The following is a 24183-nucleotide window of genomic DNA, read 5'->3' on the forward strand; positions in this document are numbered from 1 at the left end:
GGCCGCGCTGCGCGGCTGCAGCGCTCCCCCCCTCCTCCGCACGCCTCGCGCCCGCCGTGCCCCTGCTCCGGGGGGTCGACACGGCTGCCGGGGCCGAAGCGGGAGCATCCCGGCCCTGTGCTGGCGCCTCCCGGGGGCTGAGTCGGGGCCTGGCCCGGAGCGGGGCCCCGGCCAAGGGGATGGAGCCAGCGCTGACCTTCGCGGGGAGGATGCGTGAGCTGGGGCTCTGCCAGGCTCCGGGGAGCTGGCACGAGGCCTCCGGCCCAGCCCGGTGCGCCGGCGCCCTGCGAGCGGGCGGCAGGAGCCCGGGGTCGCCAGCGCCTCCCGCCCGTCCTGTGCCACGGGCGGGTGGCTTGGCAGGGGAGCCGGCGCCCTTGCCCCTGCCCCAGCAGCGGGGGGGAAGGGATTGCCCGGGTCGGCGGGATGGGAGCCGTTGGGTCGCTGACCCCGCGTGGATGCTGCACCCTGGTCTCGGGGGCTGCAGCTGAGGGCCAGGGAGGAGCTGGTCTTCCAGCTTCCCTAGGACCCCGCTCGGGGGGTGGGACCCGCCGCCGTGCCCTCGGCTCCGTGCCCTCGGCTCCGTGCCCTCGGCTCCGTGCCGTCGCAGGGGAAGGCGCGCTCCGCAGCACCTGGAACGGGCTGGGGCCTGCAGCGCCCGCCTGGTAGCAGGTCCTTGTGTCCGGGCCTCGCTGCCAGGAGCCTCTGCGCTTTGCGCTGACCGGTGCGTTCCCACCCCTCTGTTCCCCGCGCTGCCTGGGCACGTGCAGGGCCGAGGTCACGTCGCCCGTGTGCTCCCAGAGCCGCCCGGCAGGTGTACGCCTGGGCAGGCGGCGACCCGGCTCTCGACGTCTCGCTTTCAGCCACGGGCAGGGTTCCCCGAGCAGCCCGGGGCAGGGGTCCAGGCAGCCCCGGCTCCTGGCAGCACGGGTTACTTGACAGCCTTTCCCCGGGAAGTTGCTCGGAGCCTGAGGCAGGAAGATTTGCGGCTCTGATCTCAGCCCTGGGCCGTGTCGTCCGTGTCCGCGGCTGCGCCTGGATGCCCCGCTCCTGCGCCGGCAGGAGTTGTGCTGGGCACTGGGCCTTGGAGGCCTCCTGTGGCGGGGAGTGCCCCCGGCCGCGCGTGGGGACGGCGAGCTCCGGGGAAGGGATCTGGCGTTCCCCGACTGCTGCCGTGGCAGCTGCGGAAAGCCTTGCCCATGCACTTGGAGCTGCTGCGTGGCTTCCTGCAACGTCTGCACCCCCCGGGAAGGGGAAGTGTGGCCTCCTTTGCTTGAGGAGGTTTCTCTTGCTCCTGCCCTGATGGCGAGAGCCAGGCCTCTGCCCCCCCCGCCGGCGAGGCTTGTGCTGTCCTGTGGGTTTGCGGTGATGCTGGGACTCTGGATGGGGAGGGGGCGGCCAGGCCAGTGTTGCAGCCTCCTGCATTGCAGCCCCAGGTAAAGGCGACCCCCCTTCTTACCTTGGCACAGGGTGCTAGTGCCTCACGTTAGCCCCCCAGTGAGGTCAGTAGGCTGCTCTTCCCTTGTCCCTCTAAGGTCCCTGCGTGTCCCCATGGGCTGTCAGAGCCCCGGGGTCTCTGATCTGCCATGAGCTTGCTCAGCTCTCCTATGTCCAGGCCTCAGTTTCCCCTCCTGTAAAGTATTGGGGGGGGCGTGCATATGCACCCTGAGCACGCCGCGGTTCCCGTGTCGCTGGCAAAGCCCAAGCAGAGATTGACTCGCTGCGCAGACGTGTGCGGTCCGTTGCCCTGCTCCTTGGGCAGCTTGTCGTGCCCGGTGCCCTCGGGCCGGCATGCAGGAGAGGGTCCCTGGCCCAGGGACCAGCAACCCGGGGGTAAAGCGTGCAGGGGAAGGGCGGGAGTGGAACAAATGGGTCGGCTGGTTGCATCTCGGGAGCGGCCCAGCCCTTGGTCCGGAGCGCGGCGCCCGCTCCAGGGGCTGGGGCTGGGCCGTGTGCTCGGCTCTGCCGGCTGCCAGCTGCCTGATGAATTTTTTAAAATCTCGGGTTACGAGAGGCAGCTCTTAAGCCTCCCTGGCCTGCCTCTCTGCCCTGCTAAAAGCAGCAGCACGCGCGTCACAGGATCAGTCTCCTGCGTCTCCGAGTGAGAGCAGAGACAGGGGCGATTTTGTTCCCCCGGCCCCTCCGGGCAGAGGCTGGGTTGACTTTCTGCTCCAGCAAACTATCACGGGACAGGAGAGTTTAAAAAAAACAAAACCCGAGTTGAAGCTGCTGCTTCTCGCCCCCCAAATCCCTTTGGGGTTTCCCCCCTCCCAGGCTGCCGTCCACAGCAAGTAGCAGCTCGCCTGGGCTGAGCAGTCCCAGGAGGGCAAAGAAATACAGGAGCGGCGTGGGGGGGGACAGGCACAGAGACCTCGCCCCTCTCCTGGCGTCGGAGACATTTTTGGCTGGCGAAGCTCTTCTGTGCCAGCCGTAGCGCTGTCCCCTGCGGCCTCTCGGCCCGGGATTTCCGAGGATCTGGGATGCTGGGAGCCAACTCGCCTTCCTCTTCGGGCGTCGGAGCCAGGTCCCCAGCTGGGCTCAATCACTGGCGTGCCACTGGCTTCTGCCCCGGCCTTTTGTAGGAAACAGAAGGCCGAGAGAGAGGTCTGGACAGCTCTTTGCTTCCCTGGGGCAGTGGGAAAGTGCCACGCGGGCCCGAGAACCTGGCACTGGAAGCGACGAGGCGCTGGCGAGCCCGTGGTCCGTGTCGGGGAGAGGCAGGGAGCGGGGAAAGGCTGGAAGGAGCCTTGGCTTTGCGTCCATGTCCTTATCGCTGTCACCCTTGCGGGGTGGGACTGGCGAGCCCTGGTGCTGCGGGGGGCTTTCACCCCTGCTCGGGGCTAGGGCAGGTGAAATGTGCCCTGCTCCTGCCCACGCATCTCACCTCGCTGTCTGGAAACGAGGAATCCAGGGTCCCAACCTCGCCCTTGAGCACTCGGCGTGCTGCGGGCCCCCACCCATGGTTTTTAAAACCTCGACCCAATGCCTTCAGTTGGGAGGGCTGGGGAGCTCTGGCCAAGTCTCCTCTGCCACAGACTTCCCAGAGGCCCTTGGGTGCGTCACATAGCCCCTCCATGCCTCAGTTTCCTGACTTGTAGGAGGAGGATCAAGACTGAGAGGTGATGGCCGTGGCGGGGCAGTGCCTGGGGCAGGTGGGTGGATTGCTTGGAGCTGGTGGGACGTTCCTGGGAGCGGTCTGGTTTCTGGTTTGTTGCCCCGGCGTCCTTCTGAAGGACGCCAAGGGCAGGTGGGAAGCCCCAGCCCTGCTGACGCACCTGGCTGGGATCGTGTCTGGGAGGCGGCAGCTGGAACAGCCCTGCCTTGTGGGCTGCCGGCTTTGTTGAGGTGGGATCGATTGCGAAGCAGGAAGTCTGGGCCGCTCCCACCGCCCTGCTCGCCGGAGGCAGGTCCGAGGCCGAGTGCTCGGGGAGTGGAAACAGGGCGCTGCCCTGTCGAGCTGCGGGGTAGAGCACGGCACGGCAGGGCTGGGGAGGAAGGAGAGCAAGCAACCAGGACTTTGCACCCTCCAGGAACGGGTGCTGGAGGCTGGTCCGCGTGATCGGCTGGACGTGCCGGGGGGAGACTTGGATCCATCCGTGTGTCAGGCAGCACCCCCAGTTGGGGTGCCCTCCTAGCCGTGAGTGCTGCAGAGGTGAGGTCTTGATGCTGGGTGCATGGGCACTGGGCCCTGCTAGCTCCTGGGGGCAGGCGCGTGGACCGCAACCTCCGTCTCCAAAGACTTCAGGGGTCTGCTGTGCCTGGAGGGGCTCCTCTTGGCCTTGCAGCCTTCCCTGGGGAGGAGCGGGGACTGGGTGTCTGGCCCCGTCGGTGCTTGGTGCCTGTTGCGGGGGCTGTCGTGGGCTTTTGGGGCATGCTGTAGGCTCGGGGCAGGGCATGGCTGTCCTGGACGGGGGCAGGGGTCTGTGGTTGGTGCACTGGAGGCCAAGCCTATATTGCAATAGCCGCACGGTGCAGGGTGCTGCAAAACCACACAGCGAGACGGGGCTGGGCTGGGCTGGGCCCAGCAGCCTGGAGGCAGAGACTCTGTATCTGCAATCCAGGAGGGACCAGCCTATTGCTGAGTTCGGGATGTCCCGTTCCCCCAGGGCCGGGTGGGTGGGCACCACAGGCACAGAAGGATGGAGGTTAGTCCCCGGAGGTGTCTGGGGAAGCTGGAGACCAGCAGCTTCCAGGGACGGAGCGTGCACGTGATCTCCAAGGGCCTGGGTGGGACCCAGCTCGGGGTCCAGGAACCGGGGGAAGGGGCTGTCGTCCTCTTGCACCGCAAACAACCCCCCACCCTTTGCCCCAGCATCTTCCCCAGCTCCTCGCACGTCAGGGCTGACCTGCTCAGGAAAGACCGGGGGGCAGGGGCGGCGCTCCGGGCACAGGGTGGCATGGGCAGCCCTGGGAAGGCATTGCAGGGAGCCCAGCTTCCCCCGGTGCCCGAGGACGGGGATGAAAACCACCCCATTGGAAAGCTGGGGGTGCCTGAGCAATGCTGCCTCGTGGCTCGTCCCCGTCTCTGCACCTGCGCCCCCTCCAGAGCCGCTGCTTCGGCAGGAGCTGGGCACAGCTGTGCGCCGCGGTGCCCCGCGCGCTCGCTGGGGGGGCGGGCGGCTTCTGCAGATGCAGCTGTTCTGCCTGCCAGCGTCTCGTCGTGCAGGGGCTGCCGTGCCCTCGCTTCCAGGGATGCAAACAGCAGCGGGGGGGCACGCCCCTGCCAGCTGGAGGGGCAGAGCGGGGCCTGAGGTTGCAGGTCAGTCCTGCCCGCGTTGGCAGCTCGGCCCCTTTGCACATGGGCTGGCCTCCACGAGCGACCAGGGATCGACGGCTTCCAAGTCTCCTGAATAAAGAGCCGGGCCCTGCCCTGCTGACCCCCGCCTGGAAATGCTATAGGGCCAGCGTGGCCTGCGGACGTGGCTAGTCCATGTCCGAGGTGGTGGCAGGGCCCTTCTTGCCAGCTGGGTCTCTGCCCGCCCTGCTGCCCCTGGGCTCGTTCCCTCCTGCCGGAGGCAACCGGGACGTTCTCCGTGGCTCGCGGTGCCTCTCGGTGCCGTGCCCCGCTCCCCAAATGCGCACTTCCTGCCATCTGGTTCCAATTTCTCCTGGCATCTGCTCCTCGCCGCTTTCCGCAATGGATAAAAATCCCAAGCATTTTCCCCAGGGGGCTTCATGGGGTTTGGATGCGGCCCCTGGGCCTTGCCTTGCTGGTGGGGGAGAGCGGTCCCATTGCTGCACAGGCCTGCACAGCAGGCTCCTGCTGGCATCCTCCTCTCCAGCCAGCTCGTCCTTCGCCAGGACGGTCCCAGACCTGCCTCTGAACCAGCAGCCTTGAGTTGCTGAGAGCTGGGACCCCCATTGCAGTGCAGCCCCCTGCCTCCCGGTGCCCTCCAGCACCCGACAGCCAGGTTGTCTGCGGGGAGCGCAGGGTCTCCTCCACATCCCGCCGACAGTGCGCTATTATTCAGGGCAGGAAGCGAAGGAGAAACCTGCCTCCCGGGGAAGCCAGGCAAGGGCACCTGAAGGATCTTGGTAGGCAGGACCCAGCCCCGTAGCTGGGCTCAGCCACGCTGCGCAGCCCCTGGGGACGGGGGCTGTATCTCCCCGCACAGCTGTGCACGGATAGCAACAGACTTCCCCGCTCCCGATGCCGGCGCGCCCCCCTGCTCCACCAATGCTGCAGGGCGGGGGGTACGTGGTGGCAGCCGGGGCTGGGCCTGGGTCCCAGGGCTCTGGGGCAGGATCGTGTCCCAGTTTGGGGCCTCTCGATGCAGGGTGGATGGGGCAGGAGCTGGGAGCGAGTGCATTCGAGGCTTCCCAGCTGTCCCCCTGGGATGCGGCAGGAAGCCGCCGGCCAGACGCCCCTGAGCAGCCTCCGTCTGCAAAGAGGAGGCGTGTGTGTGTGTGTGTGTGTGTGTGTGTGTGTGTGTGTGTGTGTGGGGGGTCTTCCAGGGGGGAGGGCAGAGCGGGGCTGGAGCCACCCCTCCAGGGTCCCGGCCCTGCCTCCGCACTGGTTTCGATGCCCTGGTTGGAGTGGGGCGTCCTAACCACGTTCCTCTGCTCCCTCCGCGCTCCAGGTGCAGCCCAAATCCCGGTGCCCGGTTGCACGGGGGTCCCAGGTGGAGGGCGCGGCGCCCGCCACCCCCCGGGAAGATGCCCATCCTGAAGCAGCTCGTGTCGAACTCGGCCCACTCCAAGCGCCGCTCGCGCGCGGACCTGACGGCCGAGATGATCAGCGCGCCGCTGGGTGACTTCCGCCACACCATGCACGTCGGCAGGGCCGGGGACGCCTTCGGCGACACCTCCTTCCTCAACAGCAAGGCCGGGGAGCCCGAGCCCCCCGAGGAGCCGGGCGGCTCCAAGCCGGGCCTGCTGTCCCGCCGCTTCCGCAGCAGCAAGCGGTCGCAGTCGGTGACGCGCACGGACCGGCGGGACATGCTGGGCTCGCTGCGGGACTCGGCGCTGTTCGTGAAGAACGCCGTGTCCCTGCCGCAGCTCAACGAGAAGGAGGCCGACCAGAGCGCCGGGAAGCTGCCCAAAAGCCTCTCGTCCAGCCCGGTCAAGAAGCCCCCCGAGGAGAAGCAGCACCCCAACGGGGCAGCCGCCCGGCCCCAGAGCCCCGGCCTGGACGAGCGGGACTTCGGGGACATCACCGAGCTGCCCGTCGTGGTGTCCAAGAACAGCACGGGCATGAAGCACGCCGAGTCCATCCTGTCCTTCCACATCGACCTGGGGCCCTCCATGCTGGGCGACGTCCTGAGCATCATGGACAAGGATCCGTGGGAGCAGGAGGAAGACTCCGGCGCCGAGGAGCCCCCCTGGGGCACGGGCTCCCCCCAGGCCCTCCGGCTCGGCCAGGAAGGGAAAGCCCTGCCGGATTCCCCGCTGGCAGCACCGGCTCGCCAGCACGAGAGCAGGGCCGCGGCTTGCAGCCGCGTCAGCAGGGACAGCAGCTCGGTTTCCAGCTGCGCTTCGGGGGCGCTGGAGGAAGGCAGCCCGGTCCCTGGTGCCCGCAGCCCGCGGGCCCCCGAGGGCGCCTGGGCTGGGCCCCCGAAACGGCCCGACAGGGAGTTCTCGTTCATGGATGAGGAGGAGGACGAGATCCGCGTGTGAAGCGGGCGGCTGGCTCGGGTGGGGGGCGGGTCTGGCTTGGGCGTGCGCCCGCTCGAACCCGAGAAGGGATAGCCTAAAACGGACCATGTAGGAACAAGAAGCAGCGGGAAAGACTCGGCTCCTCCAGCCCTCTTTCCTTCCCTGCCGTCTCCTCTCCCACTTGCCCCCGTCCCCATGGACATGCTGGACCTGGCGGCCGCAAGGACCGAGGCCGCCGGGGACAAGGAAGGACGGAGGATCTTCTCCGAGTGCCTCGTTCTGCCGAGCCGTGAGGGTCCTCTCGCCGCTCTGGAGAAGACTGCTGTCCTCCCCCAAGAAACAACCTCTGCCACGTCCATCCAGGGGAGAAGACTTTTTTTTTCTTTTCCTTTTTAATTGGACTTTCATATGAACCGGATCTACTGCCTGCGTAAAGCAATAGTCAAATGACCAGGACCAAGCTGTAACGTTCCAGGCCCCGTTAGTCATATGTGGGTATAATTTCCCCCTCTCTGTTTTTATTGATCTCTGGTTTGTATTTGTCATGTTCTTTTTTCCCCCCCTTTTATAACTGGGGAGGAGATTGCAGATGGCACAAACGGGGCATGGGAAGCCATGGGGGTACGCAGGACTGTCAAAAATGCCAGGGCTTGAGGGTTCATTTGGCCAGCGCCCCAGGACCCCTCACCACTTGCAGCAGGGGTGGGGCTGGGGGCTCTGACTGTCTCTTTATCATTGCTTGTGGCTGCCGGGGTCCCGGCGCATCTCGCCCCGTGGCTACAGGGGCAGGTCTGAGAAGGGAACCCCGGTAGCCCGGGTGAAGAGGTGCACACCATGCCTGGTTTCTTGCTACCCCCAACACCCCTGCAGCAGTCAAACCCTCCCATCCCTGGTCCCTTTGTGCCTCAGGCCGTGCCTGCTACCTGCTTTTTCGGAAGCTGGACCCGGTGGGAAAGGAGCAGGGATGACGATAATGGGGGGGAATAAGGGCTCTGGCTCTTAAGTCTTTTTTTTTTTTTAAAGCACAAGGGGGTGAGTCTGTCTTGCAAGCAATGGGAGTCTGGCATGCTGGGGTGCAGGGACTGGGGGTGCCCTGCTCCACCCTCCATGGGCACAGCCCAACCCTTCTGCCACGTGGCTGTGACCTTGGCACCCAGACCAGGAAGGCAAGCACCTGCCCCAGGGCAGCAACGAACACTAACGAGCCTTTCTATTTAATGGTTTCTTTCTCAAACACTATGCTGGATCCTTGCCTCCGTGCCCCCTACTTCAAGGGCTGAGGCAGGCACTGGTGGGCAGGAGAAAGGGCCTGCGCCCAGGGACTTCCTTGTTTGTTTTTTACCATGTACGTCGAACAGAAAGAATAAAACTCAGCGGTAGTGACGGTGGTGCTCTGCGTTCCTGCTGGCAGCGGGAAGGGAAGGGTGCTCCTACTCTCCATAGGGCTCAGCTGCCTCTGCTCTACCCCTGGGGTGGTCTGAATCCAGCCCCTGCTCCATCAGCCCGTCTCTCTGGCTGCGCGACGGCGGGTCATGCGGGCGATGCCTGCGGCGTGTGCCCACTGCCTCCAGCGCTGGGTGCTGGGGGGGTTAATGCAAGCTGGACAGGGCCAAGGGAGCTGGTGTCTTGCCCAGGGGGGCTCTTGGGAGTGGGGAACATGAGGTCCCATGGGGTCATGCCTCTGGGGAGAGGGGTTTCTCCCTGCACTGAGATCAGTACCCTGGGCCAACTCCCTTCTGCCTGCAGCTGTGGAAGTGAAGTGTGTGGAAATCCAGCTGTGCAATTTCCGAGGCCCGGTTGCCCCTGGTCCCTGCCCACTCGATGCTGCCTGGGAAGGGCTCAACTTCCCTAGGCAGCTTCCTGCCCTGCAAGTCAGAGCCCTCAGGCCTGTGAGCTGGCAGCCTGGCTGCCCTGTGTCAGAGCTGGAAAGCCCCTGGGCTGGGCTGGATGGGGCCTGGCTTCCCCTGGGTAGGGCCAGAGGGAGCAGCTGGGGGGTGTAGCTCTGCCCCTAGGCAGGTGGCTGCGCTGTGCATGCAGAACTGCACCCGGCGCCCCGCTTCCCGCGCTGCCAGGGGCCTTGCTGAGAGCAGCTAGGCTTGCATTGCACCTCCAGCATCGTGCTGCTCTCCGGAGACGGACGGGGCGTAGCTCCAGCCCTGGCCTGATGTCTGTCGAGGGGCAACGGAGGCTGGGAGGCACTGCTTTATCTGCAGCTGCCACTTCTCCGGCCATGGCCACCGTCCCCTCCCAGAGCGCCCGCCGGCCGGCCGGCCATGTGCTGGACCTTGGTGCATAAAGGGGCTCTTTTAGCAAAGCCTGGGCTCTGCACAAGGCTGCGCCTGTGCTCCGGGCTCGCTGCCCTGCTCCCAGCCCTCGGCCCACCCAGGCTGTTTATCAGCCTCGCGTGCTGTGACCGCAGCTTATCCGTCCATCGGCGTTTGTGCCTCGGTGCCCATCGGGGCCAGGGAGAGCTGGGTCGCTGCACGGCGCGGGGAGTGGGCTGGAGCTGGGTGGTGACCGGCACCGCTGGTCTGACTGGTTCCTCCAAGCGCTCCTGGCCCAGGCCCGGCAGGGACAGGAGAGGGGACGGGGCTGGGCCCTCTTGCACCTACTTCTGTATGGGTCTGCAACGAGAGACTCTGTCTCCATCGCTCTCCGGCTCGAGGGAAGGCCTGGCTGGGAGGAGGGCTGCAGCTGCACCGGTGCTGCCCCTCCAGGGACTCCCTGCCGACCTGGGAATAGCATCTCTGGCTACCGTCCAGTTAGGCGCACGGCCTCCTATTCCCACGGGAGCCGGAAAGCTTTGGCCTCGGCTCTCCGGCCAGCCACACCGCCAACTTGGTGCATGCACCTCTCGGGTATGGGCTGAGACCCCCCAAACACAGTCCCTGCCCGTCACCCAGGGATGGCCCAGGGGACAGCCCCTGCATACAGGGCAAGCCCAGGGCCTGGCCGGGTGTGTGTGGACGTGGTGCAAGGGGAGCGGTGCCAGGCCAGTAAGCCCCCGGGCACAATGCCGGATCTGTGAGGGCCCAGCGGGCAGCAGGGGCAGGACATTGGCCTATTGTTGCGGGGAAGAAAGATCAACAGCAGCTGGCTGGCCTGGCTCCACGGCAGGTTCACCCTTTGTGGTCCTGTAGCAAGCCTCGGACACCAGTGCAGCCACTGGGCTGGGGGATGCAGCAGCGTGGGCTGGTAGCAGCTGGCCCGTGCGTGCATCCTGGGCCCCGTGCAGGGGGAGAGGGCTCCTAGCCGCTACAGGCGTGCTGAACCTGACGGCTGCCGCGTGGCGCAGGAGGGAGGGTGGACGCGCTGCTTGGGGCACAGGGAGAGCCAGCCACGTGACGCCCTCGCCCGTCAAGCAGCCGTCGGCTCCTTTGGTGACGCCTGTCAGCTCCAGCCCGGCCGTCCGGGAGCGCCCGCCTGCCTCGAACCGACGGGGCAGAAAGGCGCCGTGGCTCCCCGAGCAGGAGGCGACGAAGGCCCTGCTCTTGGCAACGGCGGAGGGGCAGCGCAGATGCCCACGCCACCGAGTCTCACGCAGCAGCAGGGTCGTAGGAGCATTCATCCACGTGCTGGGATGGTGGCACCGCCCCGGTCACCCTGCGGCCGGCTGGGCAGGGGTCAAAGCTACGTGCGCGCTGCTAGCTGGGCGTCTGGGCAGGGAGCAGGGCTGGCATCGAGCTGGGCATTGCTCCCCAGGCCCCCGGTGCATTGGATCTGAGAGCCGAAGTCTGCTCCGAGCCAGGCTACAACGTGCCCAGACCACCGCAGGGCTCGGCCGTGTCCAAAACGGGTCCCCAGCCGGGGCTTGGCAGGTTCTCCCTTCACCCTCCGTGCGATGCAGACCTGGGTGGCTCCAGGGCTGCAAACAACCTTCCTGCAGCAAAAGGATTCCCGCATCCCAAGCCAGCTGGGCCTGAAGGAGCCCGCGGGTCCCTGTGCAGGGAGCAGGGCTGGGGCTAGCAGGCGTCTCTCCAGCTGGGCTGCAGCGCTGGCAATCAGGCCTGCAAATTGGGAGCAGATGCTGGGCTCCTGCTCTCTGCACTGGCGCTGGCTGCTCCACCTTCCCTCCCCTGCTCCGGGAGCAGGGGCTGGGAGCCTGGCCTGGCTCCTTTCCAGGACCAGCCTGGGTTGTGGGGTCCTGGGAAGGGCTCGGGAGGGGTGGGGGATGCTGGTCACTGCCTCTCTGCACCATTACTGGTACCTGGCTCTGTCTCATCCCTCCATCAGCTGGGGCAGAGGGGAAGGTCCCGGGCTGGGGCAATGCAGGAGCTCGTGGCCAGGGTGGAGAAGCTCACGTTCAAGTTGGAGATGGATGTGATGCAGCAGAGAGGGGCCCTGCCACTGCCCTTCCCGGGCATGGACAGTAAGTCACGGGCTGGGTTGGGGGCCTGAACTGCCTGGGCCTCAGCTGCTGGCAGCCTTTCTTGCGCACGGAGGGGGCTCCCTCTCTCCGGGGGCACAGCTGCTTGCTTGGCTCTGCCAAACCCAGCCTGTCTGAGTGCTGAGACAGCAGCTCCACGGCTGCCCCAGGGGCTGGGGAGCTGGGTCAGCGCAGGTCCTGGTCTAAGTTAGACTTTCTGGGGGGTGCAAGCGGGCGACCCCAGCGCACCAGCTGGAGTTGCACCCTGTGCTTCCAGGGGCAAACTCTCCACCGGAGTAACCCCAGGGAGGGGGTCCGTGCCGTCTGCCCACTACTGCTTTTGCACTGGGGTAATACCAGCGAGCCTCTTGTTTGCCTGTGCCCTGCAAGCCGGGGCTTCCCCATCCCACGAGCAGCCGGGGGTGTCCGTGGGATGCAGCCTGTGCCCCCGTGACCTCCTCTCTCCCCGCAGAGTCGGGGGCAGCCGTGTGCGAGTTCTTCCTCCACGGACTGTGTGGGAAGGGTGAGTAGCCCCGGGCCCACGTGCAGGATGGGGGGCCACTAGCCATGCCCCGCAGGGGTCACAAGCCGAGCTCACAGGCAGGTCCCCTAAGCTTGCACGATTCCTGAGCCCTGAGTTCGGCGTGGATTTGGGTGACCCCAGCTGCAGCCTGGATGCCACCCAGGCCTGGCAGCACGGCCGGGGCATTGGCCCTGGCTCAAGCCGGCGTCCCCCCGGGCCAGGCCTGATGTGTCCCTTCCGGCACGCGCACGGGGAGAAGTCGGTGGTGTGCAAGCATTGGCTGCGGGGGCTCTGCAAGAAGGGGGACCACTGCGAGTTCCTGCACGAGTACGACGTCACCAAGATGCCCGAGTGCTACTTCTACTCCAAGTTCGGTGCGTGCCGGCAGCTGGCGATGGGGGCGGTGCTGGGACCCTGGTCTGGCTCTGCTGGGAGGAGGGGGCATCTGCTGTGTGCTGGTAATGGGCAGGGGGGGCTTTGCTCAAGCCCACCCCTCTCTGGAGCCCCGCTCCGAGTGCTGCTGGTCGCAGCGGGCCTGGGAATGGGCAGCGGGCGCCACCTGCTGTCCCCCTCCCCGGAGAGGGCTGGCAGCACGGGTCCAGCCATCCTGGCCCAAAAGCCCCCGGAGAAGGCCCTGCGCTTCCATGGGGCTGCCCCTCAGTTTGCATGGAGGGAAGCCCCTTCCCCTGGGGAGGGTGGGGACCTGTGCAATGCACCTGCACGTGCCCTTGAAATCCTCCTGACCCCGGGAATATCCCGACCCCGCTCCCAGGTGAGTGCAGCAACAAGGAGTGCCCCTTCCTGCACCTCGACTCGGCTTCCAGGGCGAAGGACTGTCCCTGGTATGACGAGGGGTTCTGCAAACACGGTGAATGCCTCGCGCTCGGTTAAGTCCACCCGGGGGGCAGCGAGAGGAGCAGTGAGGCAGGACTCCGGGTTACTCTGCTTGGCTATGCCACAGAGTGGTGTTGGGGGCCTCAGTTTCCCTCTGTAAAATGGGTATAATACTTGCCTTGTGGTGCCCTTGGGGCCTATTTGGGGTTATTGGGTAGGGGGCGGGAATGGGGAGGCAGCCAGGCTGCAAACCCCACGATCAGTCTCTCCGCTGTTTGATATCAGTGCCCGCCACTGCCCCAAGCCTAGTTCTTGCTGGGCTCTGCTGACCGCCATCTCTCCCTCTGGCTGTGTGTGTGTGGCAGGTCCTCTGTGCCGATACAAGCACACCCGGAGGGTTGTGTGCACCAACTACCTGGCTGGCTTCTGCCCCAATGGCCCTCGGTGCAAATTCGTGCAGTACGTATCGCGCAGGCAGCCACGACGCCTGGCAAGCCTCTCCCGGGCTGCGCCGCTGTGGCATCGCCCTCCACCGAGGCCCGTGCATGCGGGGTGGGTTCGCGCTGCTCTGTCTCTGGGGTCCAGGCTGGCATGGACCATCGCCTCTGCAGCTGCTGCTTCCCCTCCCGTGTGTCCCTTGCTCCAGCCGGAGCTGGTCAGAGCCCCTTGCCAGCCTCCAGACGCCTGGACAAGGGCTTGCAGGCACGTGGCTGTGTGCAAGGAGTGAACTGGCCTTTCTTTCTGCTCTAGCCCCAAAGCCAACTTGATGCTGGACAGCTTGGAGCGCTCCAAGGTAAGGCCTGGAAAGGGGCTGTGATGCTACTGCCCCGTGCCAGGCCCGTGGGCACAGCTAGGGAGAGCGAGAGAAACCCAAGCATGCCCAGCGAGCACCCCTGTGCTGGGCACTGCTGTGTCAGCGGGCCACGTCGCTCGGTGCCGCTCTATGGCCACGTGCTGCATCTTCATTGGGGTTTCCTGTAGGCACAGGGAGGTTCTCCAATTTTGGAGGAGTCACCCCCCCCCTTTGAAGCTTGCAGACAGCTTGCAGCAGGGCACCTGGTTCAGGATGGGCGTGTTATGCGCTGCCGTCCAGGTGGGCGATGGAGCCCCCGGGCCCCGCCAGTCAGGGGGTTTAACAACAGCACGTCTTTGATGGCATTTGTCCTTCAGGGGCTGGAGCCTCTGGATTGACACTTTCAAGCAACCTTGGTCCTATTTGTAATGGAAGCTGAGGAACATGGCAGTGGGGGATTGAAATCGTGACCTGCCTCTGATGCTGTCCCCCACCTGGGGTGACTGACTGATTCCCCCCTTGCACAGGGGCTTCCCGTGACAACAGATGGAGTTGGCGGTCACAAGCCGTCCCTCCTAGAAGCCCCGCTGTTCCCTCGCCCTTCCCGGGGCAGCAGTGCCCAGCACCCAGCCAAGAAAGCACCAGAGACCAGCGGCTACCCCTACGGACCCCTGCGGCCCCTCGAGCAAGTGACATGCTTCAAGGTGAGCGCTGGTGGCAAGGGACAGGCTCGGACGGGGATCGGGGTGGACTTCAAGTCCTCAGAGCAGAGAGAGCCAAGTCCTGGACTCAGAAGCCATGCACACCGTTGAGGGGCCAATGCGCATTAAGCCGTCATGGCCTTGCTGCCTTGCCTACAGGCTGTATCCATGCTTGACTGTAAATTCAAAGCTTTTAGGTCAACTGGTTCTTCGGGAATTGGTGCAAATACTTCTGGCCAGCAAATGCACCTCGTTCCCTCTAGGCTCATTAATGGTTTTCACATCCAGCCCCGAGACCCAGGAGGATGGGCAAGGGAGGAGGCAGGGCAGAGCTGCAGGGCTGGAGGTGGTATTGTGGGGGTGACTTTGGGTATGGGCGTTCTCCAGCCCAGCACACCCAGTCTGTCCCTTGCAATTGGACCCGTCCTTGCTAGGTGATCAGCTCTTGCCATGCTGCAAGAACCAATTTGTGCAAAATGGCTTCAGCTGCCAGCAGGACTAGACCAGGAGCGAGGGTCAGAAACTCCATCTGGCCACATAGCTCAGCTCCACATCCAGGGCGCAGGGGATGTGCATGTGGGAGGCAAACTGGACCCTTCCTGGCCGTTGTTCACAGGTGCTGCCCAGAGGGGAGTCAGGGTTATTCTCTGCGCTTCCCTTCTAGTGTGGGGAGAAGGGTCACTACGCCAATAAATGCGGCAAGAGTCGTCTGGGGGTGCTGCTGGGGAAGTGACTCGTGAGCCTTGTTGGAGGAGAAACCAGAGGAAGATGCCAGGCTGCGACAGGCGGTATCATCTGGAAGCCCGTCAGAATTTAACTGGGGAACCCAGCCAGGGAAACCCGGCTCGGGGCAACTTTCTTTGTCAGCTCCTTGCAAAGCAGGAGGAGGGGAGGAATGCAGCTTCAGCGGTGTCGATGGTAACCGCAGTTTCCACTGGTTTTGCAAATGTCATGCCGTCTCCTGCGTCCGATTGATGGCTTGGCCTTTTAGACTGTGCATCAGATGTGTAATCATGCCAGGACTAAAGTACAGGGTGAGCGCAGTCAGCGTCTGGGGCTGGGTTAATGAGGGGGAGGGGGAGGCTTTGCAGTAGAGGTGAAGCCGACGGGAGCCGCTGGCTTCTGCTCGCACCAAGCTGTGGAGAAATGTGGTTTTCCTCCCCTCCTCTAGCAAAATGCCCAAGCTAAGGGCAAAGATGCAACTCATCCCAACTTGAAAAACCCGGTCAGCTTCCTACCCACAGGCTACCCTAAGACAGTGGGACATGGAGAGAGGTACTAATATCCCCTTGATGTATGGAGGAGAATGTATAGGCCCAGGAATCAATGCTGATTGTGACCTCTCTTGACACAAGTCACTTGGCTCCATACCTCTACTTTCTCCTCTGTAAAATGGGGCTGAGCGGTGGGATCCCCCAAGGGAAGGTGCAACCGGGCTTTGATTTTAAAGGAATAGGTGGTCCCAGATCAGAACTGGGGGAGCACACAGGAGACTGACTGCTGGAGGGGGGCGTTCACAGTGAAAGACAGGTCACTCCTCTGACCTCTGCATGACTGGATTTTTGCGAGTCGTCCTACAGTTTATTTCTAATAAAGTTTATTCTTTTGCCAATGGCTCTCCAGCCTGTTGTGACTGCCCTTCCCTATCACACCCCCTCTGCTCTACACTTTGCAGCTCCTTCTCAACCCAACCTCCTGCTGCACAGCTGTTCTGGGACTTAGGAATGGATTAGAGATAAGCAATGTCTGCAGCAGGTAAACCCTGCTTTGCAGGATACCAAGCCTGGGAGCAGCCCTCCTCTTCCTCACTGCCCAGTGGTAAACGGTACGTGCTGTAAGCTCCGAGATGCATGGGGAGGAGGGGGATGTGGAATGGGGTCAGAAGCCCCGTCCATAGCAGAACCATTTAGACAAATAACTACTCCCATCCTTCAAAAGTCCCACTTCTCCCCTCCCAACAACCCTACTCATCATTGCAATGTACCCGTGTATGCAGCAAGAGACTGAAGTTTGATGTGAGCTGAAGCAATAACTATTACTGAGCTCTGATACCCATTTTACTGGCCTGTCATTCAGCTCTTGCTATTTAGATACCGAACACAAATGCTTGGAAAAGCAGCGGCAAAATGCAGGTCTACACCTGGGTGGTACTGAATGGGATGGGAGGAGCATTCAAGACAATATTCCTGTTAGGAAAAACTTAATATATTTAATTTAAAAACTAAAGCATCCTGTGCCTGCCCTGAATCCCTGCTGGAACACAGGCAGTGAGATCCAGGCCCTGTTCCCACACCGCTGTCCAGGCTCATCTGTCATGGTGCCATCTTCAGTGGTACTTACGCCACCGATCAGCTTCTTTAATGAGAGAAAGTGGTGTTACAACATCATAAGACGATAAAACTTGGTACCCTGGCTATAAAGGAGTGTGCTGTTTCTCTGGTTGCTTTTAGACATTGAGATCACCTAAGCTGCCTTATTGTTGTAGAGTTTTGTTAAACCTCTCTCCACTAATTACCACGGCCGTCCCTTGCAGGTTGACCGTCCGGTAACTAGCAGGCCTGTGAAGCATGATAGCTCAAGGAAGGGCAGACAGCATACTGGCAGGAGTAAAGGGATTAAAATCCTAATAATACCAGCAAAAGTAATGTTGAAACCTATGGAGATGTGTGCAGGTACATGTGTGTTCCTCCCTGGCTAACAGCGGCACGGCTGAGAGGAAAAGACTTCTGGAAAGCTTTGCTCGCTTGGGGCTCAGAGTATTTTACAACCCTGAAATGCTAGAGTAGGAGCCCAGCTCTCTGAAAACAGGTTGTGTGATGGGAGTCCGATTGTGCCATGAGAACATCCAGCTGCTGAAAGTACCCATGAAATGGGAAACTAGCATCTCCCCTGCCCCGGGTAGAGAGCAGAGTGCAGTGTGATCCCCAACCTGTGCTGCCCCGTGTAGCCACTCTCTTTCTGGACAAGTAAGAATAGCTCACAGGAAGGACTTATCACATCCATAAACTAGCTGGATCAGGCACGTAACACAGGGCCTTTCTGGCTGGTTTCTATAGTATTGCCAGTCCCCGCTGCTGAGGGCTTTGATTCCAGGTTGTGAAACCATTGACTGGCTTATGCTGGTGTCAGAGCAGTGGAGAACTTCATGACTAAAACAAACTAAGTTTTGTAACCAAAACCAATACTGATGTTCTGCTGGGGAGCTGCACCCTGTCCTTACAGGGAATGGACTACAGGATGGCAAGTGATATTTGTGCAGCGTGGAAGCCCCTTCTCCCTGTGCTGAAACAGCTGACATAAAGGAAAGCTCCCAACGGAAGACTGCCCTGCAGAGAGACAGATGCCAAAAAGAAACCCTTACTCATGTGCTCGTATTGCCAGCAGTAGCTGAGGACGCAGTAGCCAGCCAAGAGCATGGAGATCCCTGCAGCTCCTCCCTTCTTCAAGTCGATGTATCTGCTGTAGAAGCTGTTCCAGGCTGTCGAAACAGATAGATACAAGGCCCAGCTTGCTCATTGCTTTTACAGGAGTGCTGATGGGCTCGTTACAATTTAGAAGCCAAATGACTGGTTCAGCCTAGTCCCTTCCTCCTGGCAGCGGCACCCCAGCACCAGCTGTTTCTTACCCCAGTTTACTGCCTTGTTCTTCAAGCAGGCTCTAGGCACCAAGTGGAAGCAAGTGCTCCAGCCTCACCTGTCTGTGTTGTGTTCAGCAGCCGCCTCGGAGAGAAGTCGCGGGTCATCAGCCAAACAGGCAGCTCCCCCAGCGTCACGTCCGGCAGCCGCCTTTCCAGGAGGGGACCTGTAAAAGGCAGAGCCGTGCACATCAGAGGTAGAGAGGACAGGGTTGGGGCACGGTGCCCGTGTGCTTTGCTGGCAGGAGAGGACACTTGAATTTCCTCAGCTTCGCTCAAGGCCACTTGTGCCATGGGCCTCTCATTGCGTCTGTCTGAAATGATACCTCTAGCTCCGAGCGGATGAGTCTGCTCTCTTACCTAATGGTGAGGCCTCAGGGAAGGCGATTCCTGCTTCCTGCCTGGATAAAGGTGCTCTGGATGCTGTAGAGAGGGCACCGGGGAGAGGAAAGCTCTTCTTGGGTACTAAGCCATGTGGGTCTGCTGCCTGCATGGGGCTGTCTGGGGAAGTCAAGGAGGAGACAGCTGCTGGCTGCAAGAAGGTCCCTGGTAATCCTCTATTCTGTGCAAGAGCCCATGTTGCTCAGCAGCACATCCCTACCTCGTAGAGTCCAAGCCCACAAGGTACCACAGGCCAGGGGCTAGCTTTAGGGCTGGGGTGGGAGGTCTGGACTAGGAGATGCCCCAATCTGGGGGGAAAAAAAACAACCCATGCAAAAAGGGAAGCAGCCCTGTTTCCCCAGGAGACTATGCAGCTAGCTATGCTGTTGCTGGTGAAGTCCGCCATCCTCCCCACAACAGGAAAGTCCATCAGTGAGAACCTGTTACCCATTCCCCCTCCTGCAGGACAACTGAAGCCGCCAGCGACCTACAGGCAGCGAGTCTCAGAGGCAGAGCTGTGAGCCTCCCGCTTTACCTTGCTGCCCTTTGTAAGAAAAGAGACGGTGCCTAGCTTCTCCAAACTCCACGTCCTGCTGCAGAGGCTTCCCTCGAAATGCATTGAGCCTGCGATAACTGGGATACAGTTCTGGAAACCACTCCAGCCCCCTGGCACCTTCCAGCCTGCTACTGCCAGATACCTGGGACAGGTGGAGCGGTTGGTGTTGGGAGTTGGAGAGCAAATACTGTTTCAAAGCCAGCTTCGTGTCTTTTGGTGTATTTGGAGGAGAGCTGGAGACGCGGGCAGGCTGCTGCTTATCCTTCGCGAGCTGCGCTATGCAGGAGAGGTAGTTCTTGGCCATTTCTCCCCTGTGACTTGGGAAAGTACCTGTGACTGATGGACGTGACTTACTGATGTGGACCTTTGGATCCACATCACCGAGCAAATCGACCCACCTCACTCTTGTCAGATGTTCATCTCCGCTCTGCTGAACAAGCTCACCAAGATGGCCCTGGGGCGCAGACGCTACGGGTACATCCAGCACGGGCGTTTCAAGTGCAGTGAACCCATCGCCTTTTCTCCTCTTTTTTCTCAGTGCGCCTTTCTCTGCAGCCTCAGGAATGAGAGTCTTAGTGTTTGGGGTTTCCAGAATGAACTCTCTGTGGCTGGCTAAGCAGTCTGGCTCCAGCAAGTCCATGTACCAGCTCTCCATCTCATGCTCCCCCTCGAGGCTGCTTTTTGCTTTAATGTCCTTTGGCTTGGATTTCTTCTGGTCTTTGGGCACTCTGACCTGGTGCTTCTCAATCACTACATTCAATGCATCTACATCCTTAGAGCCTGCAGCCAGCGATGAGGCTGGGGCTGCCTCGGCTCTTCTTTGTGGTGCAAGGGCTTCAACTGGCTCGGTAGGAAATCCCAAAGCAGATTTTCCATCCTGGCTCCTCGGAGCAAGTTCCAAACCTTTGCCAGGTGCTGAACTTGTGAAACCAGATGCTTTTTTACTTCTGCTTTTCTGTGGCAGGAGTAACTCCTGTGCAGCCTGTGCCTTAACAGGTACCTTCCCTGCTGCCTTCATGTGTGCTTTGTCTTTGTTTTGGAGAGTCCCCTTTCCCTTTTCTTTCTGAGTCATCTTCAAAGTCCGTTTAATTAGCTGCTCCGTATTGTTATCTGGTTTTTCTGTGTGCAAGACATTGGTTTTTCTCCCTTCAGCAGCACTTAGGGGCTTTTGTTTGCTGTGTGCTTTGTTCTTTGCTGCACCAAGCTTCTTTTTCTGACTTTCTGGTTTTGAGTCAGTCTCTGCAGCTGTTACCTGGCCTTTGCTTTGTCCCATCTTTTGCTTGATGGACAGAAGCTGAGCTGGCTTTGAATGCCCCTTTTCCAGGTCAGCAGACAGTGCTTTTCTGGAGTCTAAAGGAGCTCTCTTATCTTCTGCCATCTTGCAGCGTGACAGGTGCATCTTCAGCCACTTATAAGCCTTTCCACAGTATGGGCACAGCTCTTTTTCTCGGGGGACCTTTGCCATCTTTTTACCTGGAAAGGCAAATTTAACACAGGGATGTTACTTAATGGCATGGGGTGTAGCAAAAATGCATGCTGTGCCGGGAACTATGAGGAAGACAAACTCTCTTCCAATCAGAAACTGATTGGCAGGACACAGCAGACAAGGGAAAAATTACTAGATAGCAAAAGGAAGTCAACACATTTTGGGAGGGGTGGGGGACAGGGACATCAACATAAAGATATAAAACTGGGGGTGAGAGGGATGGAGGCTCAGAAGGCAGAGATAGCTTGCCTATACTGGCAAAAGTTAATTACATAGGGAATCTGCAAAAAGCAAAGGTTATTAATGAAACATACCTTTAGTTAAACACGTTGCCCAGAGAGCCATGTGCAAAGCCTGGGAGTCTCCTCCCTAGCTTGCTCTGAGGGCCGTAGGGCTAAGGGGAAGGAAAACTTGGGGGCATCCCAACCCCAAGCCTCTGGGCTTTGTTCTGCAAGTGCCCACCACAGGATTTAGAAACATCTGGAGCCCCACGTGGGGATGGAAGATGTTTGCTGGTAGCAGGGCCACCTATGGTCCTGGACTGCCTCGCGGATTTGGAACTGGGTTTGGCTTAGAATATGGATATATTTAATTAAAAACCAAAACAACCCCTGTGCATGGCCCTCAAGTCACCGCCAGCCCCGCTGTGACGGCTGCAGGGTTGCGGGCTGTCCAAAAGCAAGGTCACTCGCTCTGTGCTGCTCTTTGCTTTGCAGGGAACTCCCAAGGACAGGCGGCCAGGAGCAAATCAGTGGCGTGCTGGTGCCCCAGCTGCAGGGGTACCAGCTGGTTCTGGATGCAGGAAAGCAGGAGAGAGAAGTCCCTTGGATAAAGGGAAAGAAAAAACCCTCCCCCCACCTCCCGCAAGCCAACCGGGTGCCTGGTCCCTCTGCTCCCACTGCTGCAGGGTCGCGAGGGGAAGCGGATCCCCCCACTCCCCTGTGCAAGCAGGAAGCAGCCCCGGCAGCTCCCACCCCTACCTGCATGCAGCCGTGGGGGAGGGCCCCGTGGGCACCACAAGCTCTGACCTCACTTCCCAGAGGCGGTGCCAACCCTGCCTGCACGGTGTGGACGCAGCTGTGGTTGAAGGCTGAGCCTGTCACATGATCCGAGCCAGGACCCGAGCAGAAGCTCATCAAAGCCCAGGCATAAACCCCCTACGAGCTTTTGCAAAGCAAAGAGGGCAAGTGTAATATTTTGGTGCGAACAAGGCATTTGGGGCGGGGTTTTGACTGGTCCTTTTCCAGCCCTTTTTTTTGCCTGCTTTTCTCTGCAGCGGTGTCGTGCAGAGGGATTTGAGTTTCTCAGAGAAAACGGGGATGTTGGTTATAGCCATGTCGGTCTAAGGACATAGGGAGGTAAGGCTCTTTGAGTAAATGTGCAAGTAGGATGCCCACCAAAGGTTTTGGGAACATCTGGAGCCCCATACGGGGGTGGAGGATGTTTGCTGGTAGTAGGGACACTTATGGTTCTGGACTTTTGGATTAGTTTTGGCTAACTTGGTCTGGGACTCATACAATTTAAAAAAAGAAAGCGATATCTTTTATTAAACCAACCAAATAGCTGGGACAATTGTTCTTTGGACAAATGGCACAAACACGTTTCTTCAGGCACAGGGAAAGCCTGCTGCTGTTTCATAGTTTCATAGTTGGGTCGGAAGGGACCTGAGCAGATCGTCATGGCAGGAAAGAGTACTGGGGTCAAACGACCCCGGCAAGGTGTTCATCCAGCCTCCTCTTAAAGACCCCCAGGGTAGGGGCCTGCACCACTTCTCTTGGAAGTCGGTTCCAGATCCTAGCCGCTCTGATGGTGAAGTAGCGCCTCCTGATATCTAGCCCGAGTTCTTCTGCATGGAAAAGAAGCCAAAATGCAACGTGCAAAACACAAACAGGCAAAATGCAGGTCAGGGAAAGCAGAGATGGGTGGGGAGTCGCCAGGGGCAGGATGTTCACTATTTAACACGTGGCTTGTGCACTGGTGGCTCTGAGAGCAGCCCCTGCACTGTTGCCTTCTGCTGTAGTGCTGGACTCTTGGGTCCAGAGAAGGGCCACAGTTATGATGAAGGGCCTGGAGGACCAACCTTACGAGGAAAGACTAAGGGATCTGCTCAGCCTGGGGAAGAGAAGACTGAGGGGGGACATAGTGGCTGTCTAGAAGCATCTAAGGGATGAATATCAGGAGCGGGGAGAAAAGCTGTTCACTAGGGCACCCCAGGGGAGGGAGGACCAGGAGTAATGGCCATAAACTATGCAGCAGTTCCCAAACTCTGGCGGATTGCGCACTGTCACTTTAAAATGATACAACCTTAAGTACCACCAGCAAATTTTTGTCATATGATCATTGATGATCATTCAAGGTCCCTTCCAGCGAGGGTTGACAACCCTCCTGGATTGGCCGGGAGTCCACCAGAACTGTTATCAATTTCCCGGTGACTATTGAAGCAATCCAGGAGATGGATATGGTGAACGGGTTGAACAGTACAATTAATGACATCTTGGGACAAAAAATCTCCTGGAATAGCTTCAGTCACTGTTGGCAACCCTATCTGCAGCCATCTGATGGGTCTAGGGAAGGAACTGTACCCGATCTACACATCAAAGAGCTACTCAGCACAGCTGCAAAGACGCTCCTGTGGACCATAAGGGACAGCCTTCCCCCTTCAGCTTCCTCTGCGCAAAAAATGAAGCTTATTTCCTACCCATGGGGACTTTTTACCATCTATACTTTTCCTCAGAGCCTGACGAAGGGACTTGGATCCTGAAAGTTTGCAGAAAAGGACCATTTTCTTGGACTATCCCAATTGGTTTAATAAAAGGTATCACTTTGGAACCAAGGGTTGTTTTTTTTTTGTATTTATACTATTTCTGGCCCTTCGTTCCTAGGATTCTCAATGCCAAAAAGCAGGAGAGGGTTGGCGGGGGCGGACAGGAAATATCCCCCCCGAGCTGCTCTTCCTGTTTGCAAGGAGGAGCTGGGTGCTGGATGGAAGAGGGCGCAGCCTGCTCTACAAGCCCAGAGCCTGCTTGGGTGTGAGTGCAGGGAACTGTCTGGAAAGGGGTGGAAGCCTCTGAGAGAGGCACAATCCTGCTCTTGCACAAGGGTGACCCTGGCTGGGATGCAAGGGGCTTGTGTGTGCTGGGGGGGTGTTGTTTGCAGTGAGGGGTGGCAATAAAGCTGTTGTTGCAGGACTGTCTTTGAGAGCGTGTGTTTATAAAGCTGCTGTTGAAGGGTGGCCCTTTAAGAGTCCCTAGGGGACCTTCTTAACAGCAGGGTGACTCCAGCACTGCCTGCTAGGGAAACGTAACCAGGCTGGCTAGCGGGCTGCGAGGATACCTCGAGTCCCCACCTCCCTACAAACAGCATTTTTCAAACAGGCGAAGCTGCGGGCACCTACAGGAGGGGCTTCAGGTCACAAGAGGCTATTGTCACGATTGGGCGCATGCGCCCCGAACCCCAGATCCCTGCCCCTCGGGGAAGGAACGACGCACCGTGCCTCCTGCGCGCGCGCACATAGGCCGAGCGCCTCGGTCCTCCGTCCCGTCGGGGGGCGGGGCCGGCCTATGCGCCTGCGCAGGAAGGAGCGCGCAGCGCGGCCCGCTTAGTGCGCCTGCGCGGCGGGGGGGCGGGGCTGAGAGGCTAGCACTGCGCTTGCGCAGGAGGCGGAGACGCCGGAAGCGGCGGTGTGAGGTGAGGGGGATTTGTTCCCTCCGCCCCGCCGCGCCCCGGTCTCGAGCGACACTCGCCCGCCCGCCATGAGCTGCCGGCAGCCGCTGCCCAGCGAGCGGGGAGCGCGACAGCGGTGAGAGCCGGGCCGGGC

General features: G+C 60.7%; 4 protein-coding genes across 7 annotated transcripts in view; 3 read left to right on the forward strand and 1 right to left on the reverse strand.

Annotated features, from left to right (window-relative positions):
- Window positions 1-3252: 3252 nt before the first annotated feature.
- CDC42EP4 (CDC42 effector protein 4) lies at window positions 3253-8476 on the forward strand. Of its 2 annotated transcripts, none has more exons than XM_019542315.1 (2): window positions 3253-3649; window positions 6078-8476. In XM_019542315.1, the coding sequence occupies exon 2, from the start codon at window positions 6154-6156 to the stop codon at window positions 7111-7113; it is 960 nt and encodes a 319-aa protein (XP_019397860.1). In that variant the 5' UTR covers window positions 3253-3649; window positions 6078-6153; the 3' UTR covers window positions 7114-8476. The 2 variants fall into 2 exon arrangements, with proteins under 2 accessions (XP_019397860.1, XP_019397862.1); XM_019542317.1 differs by having other exon boundaries at window positions 3253-3634.
- Window positions 8477-11231: 2755 nt separating this feature from the next.
- On the forward strand, window positions 11232-15517 carry CPSF4L (cleavage and polyadenylation specific factor 4 like). Its single transcript, XM_019542318.1, has 8 exons — window positions 11232-11461; window positions 11931-11981; window positions 12203-12355; window positions 12754-12849; window positions 13181-13274; window positions 13566-13608; window positions 14136-14312; window positions 14974-15517. The coding sequence occupies exons 1-8, from the start codon at window positions 11359-11361 to the stop codon at window positions 15040-15042; spliced, it is 786 nt and encodes a 261-aa protein (XP_019397863.1). The 5' UTR covers window positions 11232-11358; the 3' UTR covers window positions 15043-15517.
- A 987-nt stretch (window positions 15518-16504) lies between these two features.
- Window positions 16505-21427, reverse strand: CUNH17orf80 (chromosome unknown C17orf80 homolog). Of its 2 annotated transcripts, XM_019542320.1 has the most exons (5): window positions 21347-21427; window positions 18860-20353; window positions 18003-18110; window positions 17671-17787; window positions 16505-16664 (listed from the first exon to the last, which is right to left on the reverse strand). In XM_019542320.1, exons 2-5 carry the CDS (start codon window positions 20343-20345, stop codon window positions 16636-16638), a joined length of 1740 nt encoding a protein of 579 aa, XP_019397865.1. In that variant the 5' UTR covers window positions 20346-20353; window positions 21347-21427; the 3' UTR covers window positions 16505-16635. The 2 variants fall into 2 exon arrangements, with proteins under 2 accessions (XP_019397865.1, XP_019397864.1); XM_019542319.1 differs by lacking the exon at window positions 21347-21427 and having other exon boundaries at window positions 18860-20700.
- A 2563-nt stretch (window positions 21428-23990) lies between these two features.
- The window catches only part of FAM104A (family with sequence similarity 104 member A), a 9111-nt gene continuing 8918 nt past the window's right edge, over window positions 23991-24183 (forward strand). The window contains exon 1 of one of the 2 annotated variants that reach the window (XM_019542321.1): window positions 23991-24165. In XM_019542321.1, coding sequence (XP_019397866.1) covers window positions 24119-24165 — 47 coding nt within the window. In that variant the 5' untranslated portion in view covers window positions 23991-24118. The remainder of the gene's footprint in view (window positions 24166-24183) is intronic. The other variant, XM_019542323.1, reaches the window with a different exon arrangement.

Source organism: Crocodylus porosus, unplaced genomic scaffold (genome assembly GCF_001723895.1).
Source record: "Crocodylus porosus isolate Cpor-Errol unplaced genomic scaffold, CroPor_comp1, whole genome shotgun sequence".
Taxonomy (NCBI): domain Eukaryota; kingdom Metazoa; phylum Chordata; order Crocodylia; family Crocodylidae; genus Crocodylus; species Crocodylus porosus.

Coding starts and splice junctions, on each gene's coding strand:
- CDC42EP4 (XM_019542315.1), top strand. CDS start 6,154: ATGCCCATCCTGAAGCAGCTCGTGTCGAACTCGGCCCACTCCAAGCGC.
- CPSF4L (XM_019542318.1), top strand. CDS start 11,359: ATGCAGGAGCTCGTGGCCAGGGTGGAGAAGCTCACGTTCAAGTTGGAG. Junction 11,982..12,202: donor CCACGGACTGTGTGGGAAGG/GTGAGTAGCCCC, acceptor CCCCCGGGCCAG/GCCTGATGTGTCCCTTCCGG. Junction 14,313..14,973: donor AGCAAGTGACATGCTTCAAG/GTGAGCGCTGGT, acceptor CTTCCCTTCTAG/TGTGGGGAGAAGGGTCACTA.
- CUNH17orf80 (XM_019542320.1), bottom strand. CDS start 20,345: ATGGCAAAGGTCCCCCGAGAAAAAGAGCTGTGCCCATACTGTGGAAAG. Junction 18,111..18,859: donor TTCTTACAAAGGGCAGCAAG/GTAAAGCGGGAG, acceptor TGCCTTTTACAG/GTCCCCTCCTGGAAAGGCGG. Junction 17,788..18,002: donor GCTGAACACAACACAGACAG/GTGAGGCTGGAG, acceptor CTGTTTCGACAG/CCTGGAACAGCTTCTACAGC.